The sequence below is a fragment of the Dipodomys merriami genome, unplaced genomic scaffold (assembly GCF_024711535.1).
Source record: "Dipodomys merriami isolate MVZ:Mamm:240054 unplaced genomic scaffold, mDipMer1.0.p SCAF_1, whole genome shotgun sequence".
Classification (NCBI taxonomy): Eukaryota; Metazoa; Chordata; class Mammalia; order Rodentia; family Heteromyidae; genus Dipodomys; species Dipodomys merriami.
In genome coordinates this window covers 44,689,647-44,714,262 of record NW_027202270.1, presented here as the reverse complement: position 1 = coordinate 44,714,262, position 24,616 = coordinate 44,689,647, and the positions used below count along the sequence as shown (strand labels likewise).

General features: G+C 36.5%; 1 protein-coding gene across 3 annotated transcripts in view; it reads right to left on the bottom strand.

Moving 5' to 3' along the window:
* The window catches only part of Tlk1 (tousled like kinase 1), a 119,436-nt gene that overhangs the window by 29,163 nt on the left and 65,657 nt on the right, over window positions 1–24,616 (bottom strand). For all 3 annotated transcript variants that reach the window (XM_070021102.1, XM_070021113.1, XM_070021123.1), the window contains 9 exons: window positions 21,552–21,627; window positions 18,782–18,828; window positions 16,464–16,553; window positions 12,676–12,765; window positions 12,026–12,118; window positions 10,083–10,193; window positions 9,790–9,926; window positions 7,533–7,724; window positions 189–255 (listed from right to left, as the gene is read on the bottom strand). In XM_070021102.1, the coding sequence (XP_069877203.1) occupies window positions 189–255; window positions 7,533–7,724; window positions 9,790–9,926; window positions 10,083–10,193; window positions 12,026–12,118; window positions 12,676–12,765; window positions 16,464–16,553; window positions 18,782–18,828; window positions 21,552–21,627 (903 nt within the window). The remainder of the gene's footprint in view (window positions 1–188; window positions 256–7,532; window positions 7,725–9,789; window positions 9,927–10,082; window positions 10,194–12,025; window positions 12,119–12,675; window positions 12,766–16,463; window positions 16,554–18,781; window positions 18,829–21,551; window positions 21,628–24,616) is intronic.

Sequence of the window (24,616 nt, the reverse complement as noted above, 5' to 3'; positions counted from 1 at the left end):
ACATTAAAAATGTAATCTATGAAACTAACTGGTATTATCTCAAAGTTATGTATACTCAACATGAAATGTAACTTTAGTGCATCTTTCTGTTTAAAATTCTAAATTTGGTTTAGATTTAGCTCCTAAAATACAGAACCACAAATTCTAGCAACAAATTACAACAATAATTAAACATATACGTTACATACCTTTTTGAGATGTCCTAGTCTAAGTTTGAAAATTTCTTCCTGTTCATGATATTCTGCCAAAGTCAACCTGTCAAAAGCAAAATTTTAATTCTATATTAAAATTAATACTTATTATTTCTTATTAACAAAAAACAGGGTAAAATTGACCAAATGGAAATACTAAAATGCACAAAAGTCTTAAGTTAAACATACATGATCCAAAAAATACTTTTAAGATATTTTTTCAGAATAAACATAATACTTAGAAACAAAGTAATTAATTCAGCAACTACTTGATGAGTACTATGGAATTTAGAACTTAAGGATTATAGAAAATAAGACAATTTCTTATATTTTTGTCTGAGCTTCTAATCAATAGAGAGGACAAAGGGGTAGGAAAGAAATAACTTAATGAAAAATTAGTTTGAAGCCAAGGATGATGGCACATACTTCTAAGCCAGCATGGAATGTCATAAGAAAAAAAATTCTGCATTCTGACAAAACAACTTTCATTTCATACTCTAACTTTGAAAGAACTTCTTTTGTCTATCATAGTCTAGCCTATAATTGTTAGTTTACTTAAATGTTCTGAGGATGTGTGGTAAAGCTAATTCAGGTATGGTTCAGGTCCTTCTAAAACAGTGTCAAGACTATTTCCCTTTAGCTAGATGTCAATTACATTTACTAATTCAAAGGAAGTAAGCAAACGATAGAGGAAATCTATTTAGTATTCCACTAAAAACATCTAAGAGTGAAAGAAGTGAAACATTTCCAATTAATACTCTTTTTCTGGTTTTAGAGTAATTCAACTACTAGATTTCATTAAATTTAGCCATAGTTGACAGCTAGTATAGTTGGTTATAACAAATTTAGAGAATCAACTATTGTAGCTGGGGACAGCAGTACATATCTGTAATCCTTACATTCCCTGAATTTGACAAGCTAAGGCAGGAACATTATGAATTCAAGACCAGCTTAGCCTATATAACAAGACTTTGTCTCATAATACAAAAATAAAACAAGAAAAAGAATTAACTATTGAAATATGAATGTAGAGAGAGTGAGAGAAAAGAGATACAAAAAATGAGGTTTGGAAACTACTTTAAATATCTCCAGTAACAGTTCAGTAAAGTTGAAGAGCAAATAGCTTCTAGACTGTGTGTATGTAATAGGTGTGTGTGTGTGTATGTGTGTATGTATGTGCTTGTTAAAGTATATGTGTGTATATGTAATAGAAGTTTAATTAGCTATATAACCATGTTATTTTTTTTCTTAAATTAGTTTTAGGCTAAGTAACCATAGGATGTTTTTGTACAAAAGTAAACACTATCTTTTACTGAGTTACAATCTGGTATACAAAATCAGGTATTTCAAAACAAAAATTAGAACTGGGCACCCGTGGGTTCACTCCTGTAATCCAAGCTACTCAGGAGGCTGAGATTTAAGGATAGTAGTTTGACACCAACCAGAGCAGGAGAGTCCATGAGACTCTTAACCTCTTATTACGCACCAAAAAGCCATAAGTGGCACTGTGGCTTAAGTAGTAGAGTGCTAGTCTTAAGCAAAAAAGCCCAGGGACAGTGTCCAGGCCCTAAGTTCAAATCCCAGGACTGACACACACACACACACACACACACACACACACACACACACACACACACACACACACACACACACACACACACACACACACACACACACACACACACACACACACACACACACACACACACACACACACACACACACACGCACTCTCTCTCTCTCTCTCTCTCTCTCTCTCTCTCTCTCTTCCCCCCCCCTCCCCAAGGTCTTAGCTCATCAACTGAAATAGAAATCCAACATAGCGAAAAAGCCATTTCTTACATTTCTGTGCTTCTCTAATTAGGAAGTACCTAACACAGTTGAGTTTTTCAGATATCCATCCATTTGTATTAATGAAAAATGTTTTTAAAAATCTATGTATTTAAATACAAGAAATTGGACAATCTTCTTTTATTCCCAAGTTTTATTTATTTATTTGTGCCTGTACTGGGGGGCTTGAACTTAAGAGACTAGGTGATATCCCTTAGCTATTTCACTCAAGACTCTACCGTTTGAGCCATAGCTCAAATGTGGTTAATTGGAGATAAGAGTCTTACAGACTTTCTTGCCTGGGCTGACTATGAACGGCAATCATATATATATTATATACACATATGTTATTGTAAAATACTGTACAAGGGGGTTAGTTACATGAGTAAGGTAATGAGTACATTTCCTATCAAGCATTGTTAACCCCTCCTTTGTTTTCTCCTACCATCCCTTTCTTCCACACCTCCCCAACTCTTCCCTGCCCCCCCTCCTCAAGTTGTAAAGTTCATTTTCAACATAGTGCTTGTAACATCTCGTTGTTACAATGGGTCAACCTGTATCCTTATTTCAGCATTTTATTATTTCCCTGCTACTCCTCAAATTAGAAAATTGTAGATACAAGATTGAGGGCACCAGAATCAAACAGCGAAAACAGGGGTTATACCATGGGGGAAGAAAATACAAAAGAAACAAACAAACAAAAAGATCACATAGTATATTATACGTACATTAAAAACAACAGCAAGAAAGATAAAATCTCTTGTGTACCTATATTGGGGTTCATTTCGCTTAGCATCATTTTATATGGTCATATGTACATAGCTTTTGACCTTTTCTGCTTGTCCTAGACATACACTAGTTACTGCAGATAAGGGATACCATGGGACCTATGTTTCTTTGGGGCCTGGCTTACTTCACTTAATATAATTTTTTTAATTTTTATTTTTTGTGAATATACTGTACAGAGGGGTTACAATTACATGGGCAAGATAATGAGTACATTTCTTATCAAGCATTGCAGTCTCCTCCTTTGTTTACCCTTCACATCTCTTCCCAGCCTCCTCCCCCCTGCCCCCCCAACCCAATCCGCCCCCCCCCACTTAATATAATTTTTTCCAAGTATTTTTCCAAGTATTTCCATTTCCTAACAAGGTGGTGTCATTCTTTCTGACTGAGGCATAGAATTCCTATATATATAAATATAACATTTTCTTGATCCATTCATCTACTGAGGGGGTGAACTACAATCTTCAGATCTCAATCTTGAGTAGTTAGGATTATAGGCATAAGCCATCAACACTTGGGCTTAACTCACAATTATTTTTATGACATATTTTAATTTAAAAAGAAACAAGTCAACATGCTACTTAGCAAGTCTTGTGTGAGTATGTGTATGTATGTTCAGGGCCTTCTAGTCTCACTCAGCTTTTTCTGCTTAAGGCTGGTACTCTACAGTACTTGAGCCATGCCCCCATTTCAGCTTTTTGCTGGTTATTTTTGGATAGTCTCATGGACTTTCCTGCCTAAGCTGGCTTCAAATCTCAATCCTCCAGGTCTCAGCTTCTGGAGTAAGTAGGATACAGGTATGATTCATTGGCACCCAGAGGGAATGGTGATTTTTAAAGACATTTCATATTCACTGTGTAAAAAACCTCTCTCTTTAATCAGGAAATTAACCTCAAAGTAAACAATACAAGCTAGTAAATAAACCATTAAGAGGCATAGCATAGTCCCCCATGTTTATTATAATCAAATACCTTTATGGAACACTTAGTCATGCACTGTGGGTCACATTTTTAGAATGAACTGTAGGTTCATTCTAGTCTAATTTCGAACAACTCAAACCAACTAGAAATGAAAAGAATTTCCTCAGCATTATAAAGGGCAAATTTAAACACCAATGAAAGGCTGATTCTCCCTAACATCAGGAGCAAGACTATAATGTTTAATCTTCTCTCCATTGCTATTCTATTTCTACTGGAAGTCCTACCAGACCAGGTAGGCAAGGAAAAAAAAAATGCATCCAAATTATAAAGAAGCAAAATTATCTGAATTCACAGATGACATGACTCTATGTAAAAAAAAAAAAAAAAGAAAAAAAAAGAAACACGAAATACATAAAATCCCACCACAGAATTATTTCTGATAAATAAGGCATGAAACTAAAGGACAAAAATCTGTGTTTCTATATACCAAAAATAAACAATCTGAAAAAAATATTAGAGGGGCTAGAAAGGTGGCTCAGTGGTAGAGCGCTTGCCTTGCATGCATGCATGAGGCCCTGGGTTCGATTTCTCAGCACCACATAAACAGCAAAAGCTGGAAGTGGCTCTATGGCTGAAGTGGTAGAATGATAGCTTTATGCTGAAGGGCTCAGGGACAGTGCCCAGGCCCAGAATTCAAGCCCACGGCCAACCAAAATAAAAAATAAAAAAAAAATAGAAAAGCAATTCCATTTACAACTGCATCCAAATGAATAAAATACTTCAAAGTTAACTGAGCAAGAAAAAAATACTTGTATATGGAGAACTATAAAATATTTCTAAAGAATCTGAAAAGGACATAATTAAATGAAAAGATGTCCTATGACCTAAAAGACTATTGCTAAAATAGTACATTTGAAAGTAAAAATAGTTAAAGATTCATAATGCATAGTATAATTAAAAATTATGCACACAAGTCAAAGTTTAGTTTCTTCTAGGCAGTTAGAAGTACTTAGAGGATATTCACAGAACAGAACTGCTAAAACTTTGTGCTATAAAAACAATAAATTGTGATATATATGTGTGTGTATGTGTTTCTAAGATTCTTTTCCTTACTTAGATCTGCTTTTCTTAGGGTTCAATCACTTTAGTTAGTTAAAGTCAATATATACAATGAAATGGAATGGTAATGAGACAGAACTACGAATGACAGTTGAAGCTGTCAGCACTTTAGCAGAGAAGTACTAAGTAAAACACATCTGACAAACCAGGAGTCTATAAAGAAAAGAAAATGAAATTTAATCCAACACTTACTTATGTATTGAAATTTAGTATTTACTGACCATTTTATTTATGCTAGTAACTACTAGATAATGGGTCTATAGTGAGATAAATGCTAGAACTCAGACAGGTATGCAGAAAAGGTCATGGACACCCAAGTGATGGGATAAACTAGGGCGGGGCAGAGAGATTTGAGGGCTTTCTACTTAGTAAGTTAGTACTGTATTTGTGAAAAGTCTGAAAGGATAAACAGGAAATGAGAGAGATAAGAAAGGCATGCAACATAGGAATCAAGTCAGAAAGAGAAAGCACAACTTATTTAAGGAACTACCCATTTAACTTGGATACATGTTGGAGAATCAGGCTAGAGAGAAAAAGGAGATTTACAAAGGGATTTTCTGTAGGTGAATTTCATCTTCAAGGCTACTAGTAGAACATAAACATGAAAGCCACAAGATGAGACAACATGGGAAATATTATCCTAAGTAAAAAAAACAACCAAACAAACATAAAATAAAGAATCCCTGTACTGAGATCATGGCCATGAAAATAGAGGCACCGAACAGATATGACAGTTATGGAAAGAGACACAGGCAGTGAGAGAAAGGGAAACACGAAAGTTGACCCCAAGGTACCAGTCTCATTAACTAAGTGACTGTGATGCTGTAACTAAGAGTTGAAAATACCATATCAACTTCTCAAAGGGATAAGATATAGTTATCTTTTAAGAGTTAGGGGACATTTTTCAGGAGGCAGGAACAATAAATATTATAGGATTAAAAGATAAAACAAATTTAAGACAAGGACTTAAAAACTGGCTCTGCGGGGAGAGGTCTGAGTAATGACAGAGGTTAGAGAGGGCAAAAGAAGCCAGCACTTATCCATTCCCTTAAGCAAAAAATTTGCTAATTTAAAAATAATTCCTGGTCTGGGAAGGTGGCTCAGTGGCAGAGCGCTTGCCTTGCATGCATGAGGCCCTGAGTTTGATTCCTCAGCACCACATAAGCAGAAAGAAAAAAAGCTGGAAGTGGCGCTGTGGCTCAAGTGGTAGAGTGCAAGCCTTGAGCTGAAGAGCTGAGGGACAGCGCCCAGGCCCAGAGTTCAGGCCCCACGACCAGACTCCAAAAAAATAAAAATAAAATAAAATAAAAATAATTTCCGAGATAAAGCCTCCTTTTCCTTTTTTTGGTTTTGTTTTTTTTTTGTTAGTTGTGGGGCTTGAACTCTGGGCCTGAGCACTGTCCCTGAGCTCTTCAGCTCAAGGCGAGCTCTCTACTACTAGAGCCATAGCGCCACTTCTAGTTTTGTGGTGGCTAATTGGAGATAAAAGTCTCATGGATTTTCTTGCCTGGGCTGGCTTTGAACCATGATCCACAGATCTCTGCCTCCTAAATAGCTAAGATTATAGCTGTTAACCATCAGCGCCCAGCTACCCTTTTTCCTTTTTCATATTGATAGTCAAATGTTTCAACTGAAACTTACAACAGCTTAAGAAAATCAGGAAAGAAAAAAGGTTTTGAAGAAGCCAGAATGGAGTGCCATTCATCAGTAGAGAAAACACAGAGCAGGTGCCAGGTATGTATGTGGATGGAGCTAAATGAGAGGTAACAGATTCTTAACTAACAGTTTTTTCTTTTCTTTTGTTTACATATATTTCATGAAAGGAAGATGCCAGCAAAAAACAAAATGGTATAGCAGGGGATGAAATTCAAAGCATTGTTCTTCCACAGAGAAGAAAAGAATACACTTGTACCATAAAAAACATATATTTCTTACTTACATATATTAAAGTTCTTCTGGAACAGAAAATTAGCTAACTCTGGATTTTTTCTGTACAATAAAATTTTAACGATAGTGCTCTTTGTGGATTGGGATCATACATGATTTGTTTTATTATTCTCTACAATACACATGTTAATTAACTATTTTTTAAACGACCTTGTCCTTTAAATTACAAAGAATACTTCATTAACACAGAAAATTAGAAAACAAAGGGAAGTAGAAAGACAGGGTGGTGCATGCCTGTAATTCCAGCATGGAGGAGGGGATGGCAGGGATACTCAAGTAAAAAGACTAAGTTTGAAGTCAGCCCGGCAACAGTCAGCCCTTTTGTCAAAAACCAAGAACAGGGCATGACATTGGTGGCTCATGTCTGTAATCCTAGCTATTCAGGGGGCTGAGATATGAGGGTAGCAGTTTAAAAACCAGCCTGGGAAGGAAACTCCATGAGACTTTTATCTCTAACCACCCACAAGCCAGAAGTGGAGTGGTGGATCACTAGCCTTAAGCAAAACTGCTCAGGGACAGAACCCAGGCTCTGAGTGTAAGCCCCAGGTCCAGCATTAAAAAAAAAGAAAAGCTAAAAAAGCAGAATTCTGATATTTGGGACTTCTGAATTTTTCAACAGTTTTTCTTTCCTGGTCCTTGTTTTTGCTTTGCAAGTATTAATTTAATTATAAACAATTTTGTAACATTTCATGTTTACTACTAACAATTTAAGAAAGGAAAATGTTAAATAATGGCTTACAGTTGTGGTAAATTTGGTCTAATAAAGGGATCATTTTCTGCTCCATTAACTGCTTTGTTTTTTCTTTGTTTTGGTTCAGAATTGGTAGAAGGGGCCTGAGAATTATTAGCTGTGGTGGGAGGTTTACGTTTGGCTAGAAGTTTCCTTTGCCTTTCAATTTCTTCCCTTTGCTGATTCACCCATTCTTGTTGCCTGTGTAAAACAAAACAAAACAAAATCCTATTAAACATATTACTTTTCATAATTAAAAATACATTATAAAGCATGAAAAATTTCAGGTCTCATTTCTCTCTCTCTCTCTCTCTCGCTCTCTCTCTCTCTCCACCAGTTCTGAAGCTTGAACTTAGGGTGGGCTCTGTCTCTCAGCTTTTTTGCTCAAGACTAGCACTCTTATCACGTGAGTCACAACTTTACTTCTACTTTTTTTGGTGCTTAATTGGAGATAGGAGTCTTATGGACTTTCCTGCCCAGATTGGTTTGAACCCCAAATCTTAGCTCTCATGTCTCTTGAGTAGCTAGGATTATAACTATGAGCACCAGCATAGGCCTCTCATCTCATTTTTAAGTGAAATATTTCTCAAACACCTGGAGTAGGGAAAAATATGTTGCCTTATATAATCTCACAGTAACAAATACCACGTCTAGATAGTTTATCATAATGTATTTCGCTAGCCTATATAACTCCATAAGAGAGACCACATTTTTTTTTTTTTTTTTTGTCGGTCATGGGGCTTGAACTCTGGGCTTGGGCGCTGTACCTCAGCTCTTCAGCTCAAGGCGAGCGCTCTACCACTTGAGCTACAGCACCACTTCCGGTTTTCTGGTGGTTTATTGGAGACAAGAGTCTCATGGTCTTTCCTGCCCAGGCTGGCTTTGAACCATGATCCTCAGATCTTAGCCTCCTGAGTAGCTAGGATTACAGGAGTGAGCCACCAGCGCCGGGCCACATCTATTTTATAGTTAAATCCAAAATATCTAACATGGTGATCAACATGCACTAGAAGTGCTCAATAACCATTTGCTGAATAAATGAATGAGCTAAAAAAAGAAAAAGAAAACTAGTAAGAAGTATGAGCTAAGTTTTATACTTTCATTCCACTGATTACTTTTTTCAGTTAATCTTATGAAATGCATGTACAAATTTAATATGAGAGTTGTTACTTTCTATATTTATCTCTTACAAATGTTGGGAATATACAACTAATATTTCAAAGTGAAACAAAAATTTACCTTAAAAATTTAGGGGAAATAAAGCAATAATTTTGTCAATTTTGGGGAAGTAAATAAGGGAATAGCAAAAAAATGTGTGGGTTTGAAAAATGGGCAATTAATAAACAAAGTTATTAAATTTCCCATTCAAGAATCTAAAAAAAATTTTAAAGAGCTTTCTGATTCTAAAAACTAGTAAGTATCTATTGTTGAGCCATGCCTCCAGTGACATTATTAATATGTTAATATTATTTATTCTTATTTGTTCATTTCTATTCTTCTACTCCCTTTGTGTTATAAACAGCATGATATAAAATATGTAACAGCACATAGTTTCCAATAAATGCTTATAAGTGATAGTTAAGGCACATAAGTAATTTTGTTCTTGACAGCTCAACAGAGAAACTAACTACCAGCAGAATTAATATTTTAGACCATGTATATTAATTATGAAGCCTTTCCTCATTTATACATTACAGGTCTGGGTTTGGTGGTAAGAGAATCTTTGCTCACAAAGCATTAAAAATGTATAGTTTCTATCTCAAATCTACTTTCTGCTCTCTACTGTCAATATCTTAGCTTACAAATAATGGCTGCATCTGGATCACCTCTCTGTCAACAATTTTCTTCTTTTAAAAATGTAATTTCCACATTATTTGAGTTATCTTGTAACTCAAGTCTGATCACTACATATAAAACTGTTATAACTCCCATTATCCAAAAATTGAACCCAAACCCTTAGGATAAGGAAAGACATTGTCTATTGTTACACAGTAAGCCTAATACCTAGCCCTGAATGCCTGAGTTCAAGCCACAGGACTGGCACAAAAAAACAAAACAAATAGACAAACATACATACACACTACAGATGAATATTAATTAATGTTTACTAAAGTTAAGATCATAATAACTGCTTCAAATTTCTTTCATATATTTTAGATTCTAAGCTTCTTAAATACTAAGAAGATACTGAACATAATTCTAAATTTATAATTACTTAGTTATAAAAACTCAGATACTAAAATTTTAAAATTTAACAATGACTAACTTAACAAGATTCTGAAAAGCAAAGCCATCTGTCCATTGTTCAGTAAATGAAGCGCCATGTCTAACTGTTGTAAAGTGCCCAAGGCGTAATCTATCTTGCATACTCTTTTCTCTGCTTGACAGTTTTTCTTGCGTACTCTGAAAAAAAAAAGAAAAAAAGGAGAAAAAAAATTACTGAGTTTTATTCCTTTAAATTTAAAAAAGAATATAAGACAAAAAGGGGCTAGTAAAAGGGAAATTTACAGGGAAAGAGATAAAATGAATTTGAGTTTACCTTTCTTTTTTTGAACTTACCTTTTCAATAAGAAGTTTCTTGCTCATTGATATACATTTATTTAATCGTTCTTTATATTTTTCAAGTAATTTTTGTTGATCATCTATTTGTCGTCTGAGATCACAGTTAGCCTACAATGTAACATTTTGAATACATGGTAAAGATAATAGACTTCATAGAATTTTTTTTTTTTTTTGGTTGGTCATGGGGCTTGAACTCTGGGCTTGGGCGCTGTCCCTCAGCTCTTCAGCTCAAGGCGAGCACTCTACCACTTGAGCTACAGCGCCACTTCCAGTTTTCTAGTGGTTTATTGGAGATAGAAGTCTCACGGTCTTTCTTGCCTGGGCTGGCTTTGAACCGCATCCTCAGATCTCAGCCTCCTGAGTAGCTAGGATTACAGGTGTGAGCTACAGGTGCCCGGCAACTTTATAGAATTTTTAAAAACCTCATTTCCATAAAATTAAATATTTCTCTGTGTATTTTTCTGTCGATTGTGAGGCTTGAACTCTGGGCCTGGGCACTGTCCCTCAGCACTTCAGCTCAAGGCAAGCACTGTACCACTTTAGCCACAGCACCACTTCTGGTTTTCTGGTGGTTAATTGGAGAGAAGAGTCTCACAGATTTTCCTAGCCCAGGTTAGCTTTGAACCATGATCCTCAGATCTCAGACTCCCGAGAGCTAGATTACAGGCATGAGCCACTGGCAGGGGAAGAGGGACAGAGAGGGAGAGAGAGGGAGAGAGAGAGAGAGAGAGAGAGAGAGAGAGAGAGAGAGAGAGAGAGAGAGAGAGAGAGAGAGAGAGAGAGAGAGAGAGAGAGGCAGAGAGAGAGAGAGAGGGAGAGAGAGGGAGGGAGAGAGAGAGAGAGAGAGGAGACAGAGAGAGGAGACAGAGAGAGAGAGGAGAGGAGAGAGAGAGAGAGAGAGAGAGAGAGAGAGAGAGAGAGAGAGAGAGAGAGAGAGAGAGAGAGAGAGAGAGAGAGAGTGTATTTTTTTAAAATAAATTTTTATTTTATTCTTGTGCTGGTCTTGGGGCTTCAACTCAGGGCCTGGGCATTGTCCCTGAACTTTTCTGCACAAGCTAGTGCTCTATCACTTGAGCCATAGCTCCACTTCTGCTTTTTAATGCTTAAGTGGAGATAAGAGTCTCATGAAGTTTCTTACCCAGGCTGGCTTCTAACTGTGATCTTTGACTGTGATCTTGACCCCCCCTAAAGTAGCTGGGATTGCAGGCATGAGCCACTGGCTATATTTGAGTGTATTTTAAAAAGCTTACTACTAACCATGAGATAATAGTATTAACCATTAAGTATTTATTATCATTTAAAGTTATGAAAACTCAAATGGATACTAAATTTTTAAAATTTAACAATGACTAACTTAAAAATTTTCAAGAAAGTACATGAAACTTATATACATATTTTAGACATTCATATCCATATTGTTGTATGTAACAATGGCTATGAGTCATCTGAATTCAGTTTTCTTATTTCTAAATAGAAGCAGCACAAGCTGCCTCAGTTTTGGTGGTATTGGGGTTTAAACTCAGGGCCTCACATTTGCTAGGCAGGTGCTCTAACACTTGAGTCACACCTTTAAGCCTTTTTGACTTGGTTGTTTTTCAGAAAGGGTCTCTTTTTGCCAGAGCAATCCTGGTGCATGGCTGGTGCATACTACTACGTTACACAGCTTAATTATTGAGATAGAATCTTAACTTTTTACGCAGACTGGCCTGAAAACATTATCTTCTGATTGCTTCCTTTCCAGAAGCTAGAATTATAGGTATGTATCACTGAACCCAGCCTTGCTTTTCATTTTAAAGTTGGTATTTTCAATCATGTACTTATGCTATCAGAAAAAGTTTATTTTTTTCGAGCTACAGAGTGTTTTTCCATGTTTAATAGTTTTTCAATAGTTTGCTCCCAAATAATTTACTTGATTTCCCCCCCCACAACTTATTACTTACCCTGAGCAAATCATCTATACGACCTTCCTTTTTTTCCAGGTCCTGGTTTTTATTACTCTCTAATGCTGCTAATTTCAGCATTGTGAGATCAGTCTAAATGAAAAAAAGCTACTTTAATATCTTTTAAAATATATATTGCCATATACAAACTTAAAACTGTATTTTACCCAAATTCAAAAAGGAAAGAAAAAATGAGTTTATATATATGAACAGTATCTCAAAGTCCTAATGTAGTTAGTTCTAAGCTTTAATAACTTCAGAGGCATAAATGCTACAAATAAAAATTATACTAATGTTCCATTAAACAATATATTCACTGCTTTTTGCTACACACTACTCTGATTCTTCAACTCTGCAAAGGAATAGACTATACTTATAAAATACAACAGAAATAAATCAGGGAGCCGAGGTGGTCAAGCAAAAAGGCCTATTTTCCCAATCCCCAGCCCCAAATATTGTCAACCAGAAACTGTTGCACGTTAAAACTTTAAAGAATAAATTTGGTACAAAATGAAGGTGTAACTTAGTAGTGAGAGCATGCATTTTTGCTGTTATTATTTAGTAAATTGGCTTACTTTATGTTATTGTAATTGTTTAGTATAAAGGTGATTATGGGGTTCCTAATAGTCATAGAAAAATGTATTATTTACCTGAGTAATTTTAAAGGATAACTGCTTTGGTTGTATAACAGGGTGGTCCCCAAAAGCTAATGCTGTAGGAGAAGGACTATTCGGTCGAACCTAAATAAACAAATATTAAACACACATATAAAAAGTTGTATCTTAGCAAACAGAAAGATTCCTACTTAGCAACTAGTACTTAATATTATTTCTAATATTATTACCTTCTAATATCTGACTTACAACATAATTAACATAAAGTGATTTTTGGTTGTTTTTTTTGGGATGGGGGGGAGGTCAGCCATGGCACTTGAACTCTGAGACTGGGCACTGTCCCTCAGCACTTCAGGCTCAAGGCGAGCATGCTACCACTTGAGCCACAGTGCCTCTTCCAGTTTTTCTAGTGGTTTATTCGAGAGTCTCACAGACTCTCCTGCCCAGGCTGGCTTTGAACCGCAATCCTCGTACCTCAGCCTCCTGAGTAACTAGGAATTACAGGCATGAGCCCCCAACACCTGGCTAATTGACTTTTTTGAACTTTGTCCTTATTTGAGAAAGGGTCTCTGTTAGTAGCATAGGCTGGCCTGACTCCAATTCCCAATTGCTTCTTTTACCAGCAATTGAATGTACCACTATGCGCAAGCTTCTATTTAAGCCTATTATTTATTTGTTTACATGAGTACTTACTACATAAGGCTCAGTGAAACTTATAAGCATTAATACTTTGACTTTACAGAACTTACAAGCAAGTGTCATAAACAGATCTTGCATTAAAGAACAAATTAACTATTCCGAAACAAAAGTACTAAAAACAGATATGATGGTTCAAAAGGGAAATACAAGTTCTTAATACATTACGTTTAGTACTAGGGACAACAATGCATGAGCACAGTAGTCTGAAATCATCTTATTAATGAGTTTTATGGTTTGTCTACTCATTACTTTAAAAACATATTCACTGAAAACATTAAATAACTGTAAATTAAAGTTACTGTTGAGATTTATGTATTATTCTGTACACTGCAATGTGCTGAACCCTAAGGGACAAAATAAATAAAATACAACAATCAGTACAAGAAAATATAAGGAAAATAAGAGTACTTGAATAATAAGAATTCGAGTAACTTTAAATTCAGAAGTTTATAGTTCATCTTTAACTGAAAGTCTTGATTTTTCTGGTTAAATACTGAAGTTCACACAATGAAAATAAATAAAAATAAATAAAAAGATTCTTTCATGTTAAACTCAACAGTCTTTTTTTTTTTTTTTTTCTTTTTGGCCGGTGTGGGACCTGAACTCTGGGCCTGGGCGCTGTCCCTCAGTTCTTCAGCTCAAGGCTAATGCTGTACCACTTGAGCCACAGAGCCACTTCTGGCTTTTTTCTTTTTGCTTCTGTGGTGCTGAGGAATCAAACCCAGGGCCTCAGGCATGCAAGGTAAGCGCTCTACCACTGAGCCACCTTCCCAGCCCGGAAATAAGAGTCTTACAGTCTTTCCTACCTGGGCTGGCTTTGAACTGTGGTCCTCAGATCTCAGCCTCCTGAGCAGCTAGGATTACAGGCATTTCTGTAATTCTGTAATTACTGGCTTTCTTTTTCTTTAGTACTCTCAGAAGTGATTTTTGTTACATTTTTGTGATGAAGGAATTTAACTACTATTTATTGGCATGCATTATTATGCCTAGTACTAATTCTATGTTTAAGAGTCTTTTGTTTGATAACAGAACCAACAAATAAATTACAAACTGACACAAGAGGATTTATTTATCTTTGTTCCAACGGGCTCAACAAAACTCTTTTAAGAAATACTTTAGCCAGGTACCGGTAGCTCCTGTCTGTAATCTTAAACTACTTAGGAGGCTGAGATCTGAGGATCGTGGTTCAAACCCAGCTCAGGTAGGAAAATCATGAGAGTTTCCTCTCCAATAAAATACCCTGAAGACTGTGGCTCAAGTAGTAGAGCACTAGCCTTGAGTAGAAGCAGCTCAGGGACAGAGCCCAAGCCCTAGGTTTAAGCCCTAGGACCAGCAGAAGAAAAAGCAAAAAGCTTTAACAAAATGTTTATCAAGAAGCTATGGTAAGGGGATGAATTACTGAAAAAGAGAATAGGAAACAATACAATCATAATACTCTCTCTCTCTCTTTCTCTCTCTATATATATATCTGTGATAAAGGAAGTAGAAAATGTGAAATGAGTCTGGGTGGAGGAATCAGAAGAGATGAGGAGAATGATGGAAGGGGCAACTAATCAAGAAGCACTGGACACTTAAGTAGACATTTTAAATTGTGACTCCCATGTAAAAATTTTTGAAGTTCAGAAAAAAAAAATCAATACTTTTTGTATATATACAGTAAATTTGAAAATCTTCAGTTTTTTTTTATTGTGAAAATACTGTACAGAAGGGTTACAATTACATGGGCAAGATAATGAGTACATTTCTTTTTTTTTTTAAACCAGTCCTGGCCTTGAACTCAGGGCCTGGGCGCTGTCCCTCAGCTCTTCAGCTCAAGGCTAGCGCTCTACCACTTGAGCCACAGCGCCACTTCCGGCTTTTTTTCTTTTTGCTTATGTGGTGCTGGGGAATTGAACCCAGGGCCTCATGCATGCAAGGCAAGCACTCTACCACCTTCCCAGCCCCATGAGTACATTTCTTATCAAGCATTGTAGCCTCCTCCTTTGTTTCCCCTTCCCATCCCATCCTCCCCCCCCACGCCCCGAGCACTCCCCCCTCCCCATCAAAGTTGTAAAGTTCGTTTTCAACATAATGACTTGTACGTCTCATTGTTCCAATGGGTCCACCTGTATCCCTATTTAAACGATTTGTTTTTTCCCTTTCCCTCCACAAGAAAATCTTCAGTTTAAGGAGCTCACTTCCCAAAATAAATTTCTACTAGTATTAGGTCACTAAAAGAGATTTAACTTGCTTCACAGAAAAGATTTTTCTTTTTGGTGCAGCTCCTGGGACTTGAACTCAGGGCCTGGGCCCTGTCCCTGAGCTTTTGTGCTCAAAGCTAGCACTCTACCAGCTCTATGTCTGGTTTTTGGTGATTAAAGAGTCTCATAGATTTTTTGGCCAAGGCTGGCTTTGAATCACAATCCTCAGATCTCAGCTCCTGAGTAGCTAGGATTATAGGAATGAGCCACCAGTACCCAGCTCAGAAATGATTAAAACAAACCAACAAACAAACAAATACTCCTGTAATCTTAGCAGCTTGGGAAGCTGAAATCAGGAGGCTCTTCATTTGAAGCCAACCCAGGCAAAAAATTCTCAAGACTCCCTTTTCAACTAATAAATAACTGGGCATAGTGAAGTCTTGTCATCATAGTTCTGCTGGAGGCTGAGACTAGGCGCATCAGTGGTTCTAGACTAGTCCACATTCCATTTCAACCAAAGATTCTGGGAATATGTTTCACACCGGTCACCCCAGTTATAGCAGGAAAGCATAAACTAAGAGGATCTTGATTGGGTGCAAAGAAAAGACTTGCAGGGCTCACTCACAGAGTACCTGCCTAGCAAGTACAAAAAGTCCCAGGTTGCAATACTGCCAAAAACAAACACACATACAAAAAATATGAGGATCACGGTCCAGTGTATAAAAAGAAAAAAAATCTGGAAGTGGTACATTATCTACATACTTAGCAAGTGCAAAGCCCCAAGTTCCAAACGACAACAGTGCCCAGAACAAATACACAAACAAAATAACAAAAACAAGAGTATAAATACTAATTCATATACTAATTCAATAAAACAATGAACTATATGTACTTAACTTTTTAGACAAAGAATATGCATGAAAACTTGAAAGGTAAAAAACTTACAGATGAGGAAGGAGTGGAATGTGAGTTTTGAGGAGAACGGATTGCAGGAGGTATGCCTCTTACTGGACTTGAGCCATTTCCACCTTGATACTGTCAGAAAGAAAAAGAAAACTACTGTTTATTAAAGCTAGCTTAGATTAGTTTAAACACAGCATTAAGAAATCAATTTAAATGTACCTTGCTTTATTTGTGGTGCTGGGGAATCAAACATAGGACCTAAACTCATGTCAGACAAACACTCCACCACTGACATACATCCCTAATCCTAAACAGATCTTATTTAAAAATCAGACCAAGTTGGTATTTAAATGGTTAGGAAGGGGGTTGGGAAGGTGGCTCAGTGGTAGAGCACTTGCCTTGCATGCATGAGGCCCTGGGTTCGATTCCTCAGCACCACATAAGCAAAAACGAAAAAAAAAGCCGGAAGTGGTGCTGTGGCTCAAGTGGTAAGAGTGCTAGCCTTGAGCTGAAGAGCTGAGGAACAACACACAGGCCCAGAGTTCAGGCCCCACAACCAGACCCATAAATAAATAAATAAATAAATACATAAATAAATAAATAAATAAATGGTTAGAAAGGTCAATTAGAACCCAAACCTAAACTAACAAGGGACTACTAATCATAAGAAAGTGACAAGAGTATATCTTAAAATCACTTTATAGTCTAGTTATTATAGCTTGTTATTGTGTTATAATTTATTACAGAAAGTAATGAAGGGGGCTGGGAAGGTGGCTCAGTGGTAGAGCGCTTGCCTTGCATGCCTGAGGCCCTGGGTTCGATTCCTCAGCACCACATAAGAAAAAAGAAAAAAGCCGGAAGTGGCACTGTGGCTCAAGTGGTAGAACGCTAGCCTTGAGCTGAAGAGCTGAGGGATAGTTCTCAGGCCCAGAGTTCAGGCCCCACGACCGGACCCCCCCCCCAAAAAAAAAACAGAAAGTAATGAATTACCCCAAAGGTATGAACATGTTTTATTTCTTCCCTCAAAGCTTTACACATTTCTGTTTTTTGAATCAATATAGTCCCCAAACTCAATAAATTTGAAAATATTTACCTGTGAATCAACTATGGTAAAATACAATCATTTACAATATCTAATAGACATCCATATGTTCACAGCACTATAGAAAATAATTATATACAACAAGTCTTTTCCCTTTAACAGCATAAAACCTTCGAAGAAATCAATTCTTTCTTCCAAAGTTCATGACTTAGGTGTATATGAAGAGAAACCAATTAATCTGTTCATAGCGTCAATCTCATGTTTTTATATCAAGAATAGAAAACAATTTGTTGATAATGGTTTCTTCTGGGTGTATAGTTTACTGTCCATATAACTTTTCTAAATTTAGTCACTTAGTTTTGAGGAAAGCTTGCTTAGTGGGTTTATTAAACCTGCAACCTAACAACCTTATCTCACTTATTTTATCTGTAGTGCTAACACAATGTACAGGGCATAGTAGGCATTCAAGAGATATTTATTTCAATCCTAGATTTAACAAAAGTTTGTTTTTTTTTTAATGATATCAGCATTGAATGACTAACTGCAACTAATGGGAGCCTGGTAATTTGTGGTGAGAAAACATTTTACCTTAGAAAGTAATGCATGGAATACTAAAAGAAGTTTTTATTTTAACACAGATGTTCCCCTAATCAGCACATCCTATTCTCACTCTCAGAAAGCAAATTATAAGCATTTTTCAATGGAACAGATTACATTGATTGTTTCAATAGTAACATTGGTTTCTACTGTAAAATATTTCTATGTAGAAGACTAAATGAGTCACTTTCCCAGAGATTTTTGGATTCACATCTCTATCAGTTCAATGTTCCCATTCATACAATAAAGTCTGTACTGTTACTAGCGAGCAGAGAGACTTGGTAAGTTCCATTCTTTGTTCTACCATTGAGTGTTTGCCTCTATGGAGGCTACTTTATACCTTTCTTCCTCAGTTTCATCACCTGTTAAACAGAAACACTAATTTGCCTAAATTGTTGTTGTTGTTTTTTTTTGGTTGGTCATAGGGCTTGAACTCTGGGCCTGGGCGCTGTCCCTGAGCTCTTCAGCTCAAGGTAAGTGCTCTACCACTTGAGCCACAGTACCACTTTTGCCTATATTGTGAGTAGTTATAATTATGTGAGAAAGAAGTTTGAAAACTATGATGTGTCATACCAATATAGCAGTAAACTTTAATGTTCTTAGAATATCACACAGTACCAAAGCTCTGCTCAAAAGTGGATCATGTACTCAAAGAAACTAGTTTCAGCTCATAGAAGAATTATACTGAATTAATAACTAGAAATAAACCTTAATGACTTACTTCAAAATAGTCACTAATTTTGTGGCCACGTCCCCCAATATTTTTTCCTAAAATATAAAAAAAAGTTGTATAGATTTAAAAGCCAGTTATAATTATCTACCACATTATTACATGAGAAAAAAGAATGTGCCAAACAATTTCCTAAATGCACATAAAGTCACTATTTAATTTAAAATCATACATTTTAGTAGGGTCATGATGGCCATTAAAATATTAATAGTCTTTAAACAAGTCACATTTTAAAAATTCCATCAAATTCCATTTTAATTAAACCGAAGTCCCAATAACTACAAAATTAGATAATGACATTAAGAATCTCATGGAGTGAGGGAAGGGGTGAAACTGTCCAAAAAGAACTGTACTCTTTACCTGACTTACATAACTGCAATCTCTCTCTATATCACCGTTTTAACAACAACAACAACAAAATTTTTAATAAGAATTTCATTGAGCATTTGTTTTGTTAGAGAAAGGAGGCCTGGCAATTGAATGAATCTAGGGCCTCATTCATGATAAGTACATACTGCAATAATGAGTAATGCTTTCAGGAAAGGGATCCCTGTTTTAAAAACATTAATATTGTTTAGTTTTAGTTTTTGTTTTTCTTTGGTCGTGGAGCTTGAACTCTGGGCCTGGACACTGTCTCACAGCTCTTCAGCTCAAGGCTAGTGCTCTACCACTTGAACCACAGTGCCACTTCTGGTTTTCTGGTGGCTAATTGGAGATAAGGGTCTCACGGACGTTCCTGCCCAGGCTGGTTTTGAACCACAATCCTCAGATCTCAGCCTCCTGACTAGCTAGGATTCCAGGTGTGAACCACCGGTGCCCAGCTTAATATCTTCTCATTTTAGAAAATCAATCAATGCATAAGAAATAAAAGACAAGTGACAAATATTCATTCATGGCAAGAAAAACCAGATTGACTAATATAAACCAAGACAATTTTTATGAAATTGACAACATACTTACTATCAATATTATAATTAGAAAATGTGTTTTACTTTTGTTTTTTGGTAGTACTGGGGTTTGAGATCAGAGCTTTGCCTTTGCTTGGCAAGTGCTCTACCATGAGCCACACCTCAGTCTTGGAAAGTATGTTGCTTCTTTTGCCCCCTTTTTTTTGGGGGGGGGGGTAATCAGTCATAGGGCTTGAATTCAGGGCCTGAGTGCTATCCTAGAGCTTCTTTTTGCTCCAGGCTGGTACTCTACCACTTGAGACACAGTTCTACTTTCAGCTTTCTGGTGGTTAATTGGAGGTAAGTCACATACCCCACTCAATGTTGAACCCCTTTCCATACACAGCACATATAATTTCAGAGGAAGCTGGCTCCTTTCCAGCCCACACTCCCAGTTCTCTTTTCCGTCCTCATCAGGTATCAAGCTTTCAACACACTGCCTATATTTTTAAAGGGGAAGGCATTCTATTTCATATAGAGTTTGGCAGAATGGGCCCATATTATGTAAGGACAATGCTACTTATGTTGGACATTACTAGTCTTGGAATGAAATATGACCTGGTAATGGATTCAATAAAGAGTTTTGTTTGACTTGAAGAAGCTCACTCCTGGGAGGAAAGAAAACAAAACAGTAAACTAACTTTTCTCTAAAACAGATATTTAGTAAAGAAGTAGAAAAAAGTAAATCCAATTTAGGCAGCCATGCTAACCCAGAAGAAAATCAGACAGATCCATGGATGACAGAACAGAGTAAAAAAAAAAAAAAACCCCAAACAACAGCAGCAAAACAAACAAACAAACAAACAAAAACCTCCATAAGATCTTAAAGAAAGGTTGGCTCAACTAACTCAAAAGTCTTCATACCATTTTGGGCCATTTTGAGTTTTTCTTAATCTGCTGTGGGAAGAACTGTATTTTTGATTCATTTTTGTAAGTAAGTTATTAGTCCACTAACTACAACTTGGAGAAGCTATACTAAGATAAAATGGCACTCAGATCAAAGTGAGGTGCAAAGCACTAAAGAATTAGAGAAAAGGCCCAACACATCAAGAAAAGGCCTATAACCCCCTTTTCTCCTAATAAAAACAGCTGACACAAGTATATTTCATGATCCCAGTACCATATGTAAACTGATAAACCATGGGTTCATGTCCCATCTTACAGCTAAACATTGGCTCCAAATCATGTAATATTATGAATAAAATAATTATATAATATTTAGGAGCCTAATTTAGCATATTTCATTTTGAGTGACCACATTAAACTACTATCTGTTGTCTATTATTTTAAAATTTTTATGATCTAATCAAAGTTATTTTCTTAGCACTTATCACAAAAGGGAGTTATACAAGAAATGGATATAAAGAAAAACAGATACTTCCAAATTATTTTTGTGTAGTTTTTTTTCAAGGTAGTGAGGTTTGAACACAGGGCTTCATGCTTGCTAGGTCTTTCTTGCTTTAGTTATTTTTCAAATAAGATTTTATGTTTTGGCATAAAGTCTCATATCAAAACTCTCCTATTTATGCCTTCAGCATAATTAAATTACAGGAGCGTGCCACATCACCCATATATGTTGTTTTAAAAAAGTTTGGGTACTTGTTTTACAGTGATAGTTAAAAGTTTCTATTTAAAATCAAGAAGCCATTTCAATATCATAATTCATATAAGAAAAAATGCAGAAGTCACAGAAGAGCTATAGAATACACAAAAACATGAAATCATATTTTAAACAATTAGAATACTGATTAAAAATCAAAATAGCTCATTGTAAATGCCTACTTGTCTCTGAAGGAAGATATTTCTGTGCTTACCCTGACTACTTTCATTCTGGTTTTCTGCTTTTCTCTTTCTTCCCCTGGATGATTCCGATTGTTTCTTCTCTGGTGTCTACAGAAAATAAATTAATATAATGTAAAATTACAGTTTTAATATGTAAACTTTTTTATTATTAAGACAAATTTCTTTTCAGGACCAGAGTTCAACAATGCTTGGATGTTAATGTAGTTATTGATTATTAGAAAATAACACTTCCTGTTTTGTAACTTTAAAAATTAAGTATAGATCAAGGGTTATTCACATCTGTAACTTAGCTACTCAAGGGTCTGAGTCTTGGTTCAAAGCCAGCCCAGGCAGAAAAGTCAACACTATCCAATTAACCAGCAAAAAAGCTGTACTGGAAATATGACTCAAGTGTTAAGAGAGCCAGTCATGAAGGACAGAACTGAATGAGTGTGTGAGGTCCTGAGTTCAAGCCCCTGTATTGACATGCATGTGTGCATGCATGCATATGCATACACACACACACACACACACACACACACACACACACACACAAATTTCAAGGGAAACAGACCTTTTACATTTTCTGTAAGTTCATATTTACAGAATTTGCCTTTAAGTGGATTAGAAATCTGATAATAATCGACCCTTTAAATTCTTGACTGGCTAGTGAGGGTGACTCATAACTGTAATCCTGTACTCAGTATGCTGAAATCCAGAAGATCTCAGTTCCAAGCCAGTCCAGGGTTGAAAAGTCCAAGAGACTGCACCTCCAAAATAACTAACAAAAAGCTGGTCTGGGGTGTGGCTCAAGTGGTAGAACACCAACTGAGCAACCAAACCAAGTAGGTAGAAGTCCCTGAATTCAAGCCTCCTTACTGGGAAAAAAATTCACCTAAATTTTTTCTTGTTAATTTTCTACTGTACATACATATTCAGTATATAAGAGTAAATTCAGATGAGGAAAAAAGGGCAGAACACAAGTACTGACATATTCACTCCCTACTAAAAAAATATTGTTCACTTAAATACCTGGCGATTATTATCAACAATTATATTTATGGATTATATTCTCAATCAGGGGCAAGGAAAGTATGTTTCTCTACTTGTTTTTGTACAGTCCATAATCTAAGCACAGATTTTACTTACTGGATTTATTTACTTATTGGCATTGAGAATCAAACTTGGAGACTTGCACATACTCAAGTGAAGATTCTGCCACTCAGCTACATTCCCATCCTCATTGTTATTCTCCCAATGCTTAAAAAATGTATTTGCTGGGGCAGGGAAGGTGGCTCAGTGGTAGAGCGCTTGCCTTGCATGCCTGAGGCCCTGGGTTTGATTCCTCAGTACCACATAAACAAAAAGAAAAAAAGCCGGAAGTGGTGCTGTGGCTCAAGTGGTAGAGCGCTAGCCTTGAGCTGAAGAGCTGAGGGACAGTGTCCAGGCCGAGTTCAGGCCCCAGGACTAGACCCCCCCCCAAAAAAAAATATATATATATTTGCTGTTGTTTTGTGACAATAGGTCACTGTTATTCAGGCTGGCCTCAAACTCATTATGTCATGTCTCAGCCTCCTAAGCTCTGGGATTATAGGTATGCAACACTATATCTGGCCCAACTTTTGAATTTTTAAACAACTAATTATTTTGAAAACTTTTTAGGTACTGGTGATGCATTTCCATAATCCTAGCTACTCAGGAGACTGAGATCTAAGGATCATGGTTTGAAGCCATCCCAAACAGACAAATCTGTGAGACTCTAATCTCCAAGATGTGGCTTCAAGTGGTACAGAACTAGCCACGAGTGTAAAGCTAAGTAAGAGCACAAGACTCTAAATTCAAGCCTTAGTAATAGTGTGCATGCACACATGCACTATGTGCACACTCATACAAATGTTTAATGACTCAACTCAAACCAACAACATTTCGTGATGTTAAAATTGTAAGAAATACCACATTTTTTGGGGGGGGGGTCCGGTTGTGGGGCCTGAACTCTGGGCCCGGGCGCTGTCCCTCAGCTCTTCAGCTCAAGGCTACCACTTGAGCCACAGCACCACTTCCGGCTTTTTTCTTTTTTGCTTATGTGGTGCTGGAGTCGAACCCAGGGCCTCATGCATTCAAGGCAAGCACTCTACCACTGAGCCACCTTCCCAGCCCCAAGAAATACCACATTTCAGCAGAAAGTCTGACTGGAAAATAGCCACATGATTATGTATTTTGTATGGCTGCTTTTACTTTACAGTAGCTGCCACAGATGATATGGCTTATAAAATCTATATTATCTGTCCCATTAGAGAAAAGTTAGCAGACTCTTACTAATAACACTGTTCCAAAATTACATTTGTTCCTTAAATATGCACCAAGTATTTTCATTAGGCTAATACAGTAATTTTTGTGGAGTCTGACAAACTGTTTTACTGAATCAAAAATTAAAGCTAAGAGCCAAAGGCACAAAACAAGGGCTGCACCTCCCTAAATACATATCAAAATAAATAGCTCTGGCGCCAGAATAATTCCTGAACTTCATAGGAGTTCAAGGAATACTAGAATTTAAAAAAATCATACTAAATAACTTATAAATCTAGTAAGGCACTGTGATCACTACACAAGAAAAAAATTTAATCCACATTTTTACATCTCAGTAGTTATGTGATTCAACAGCATAAATAATAGATAACCTAATTTTAAGTGATCAAATATTGTTCCTTCAGGTATCTTGGGAATTTAAAGTTCCTTTACTTCCATTCTGCCAACAAGATAATAGATTCAGAAAAGTTGTACTGAATGCTACCACCTCTTAATTCTTGCTAGGTAGGTACTTTAAAAGTTAACTATACTTCTAGCCCTTTTTACTCTGGTTATTTCTGAGTTAGGGTCTTCATTTTTGTCTGGATTCTGATCCTCCTATTTTTCCAAAGCTGAGATGATGTCTAGTCTTTTTTGCTAAGATGTGGGCTCATGAACTTTTTGTGTGTGTCTGAGCTGGCCCTGGAACTGCAATCTTCCTGATCTTAGCTTACCATATTCCTGGATGACAAGCATGTGCCACCACACCAGGCTATTATTAAGATGAGGTTTCACAGACACTTAGTCTGGT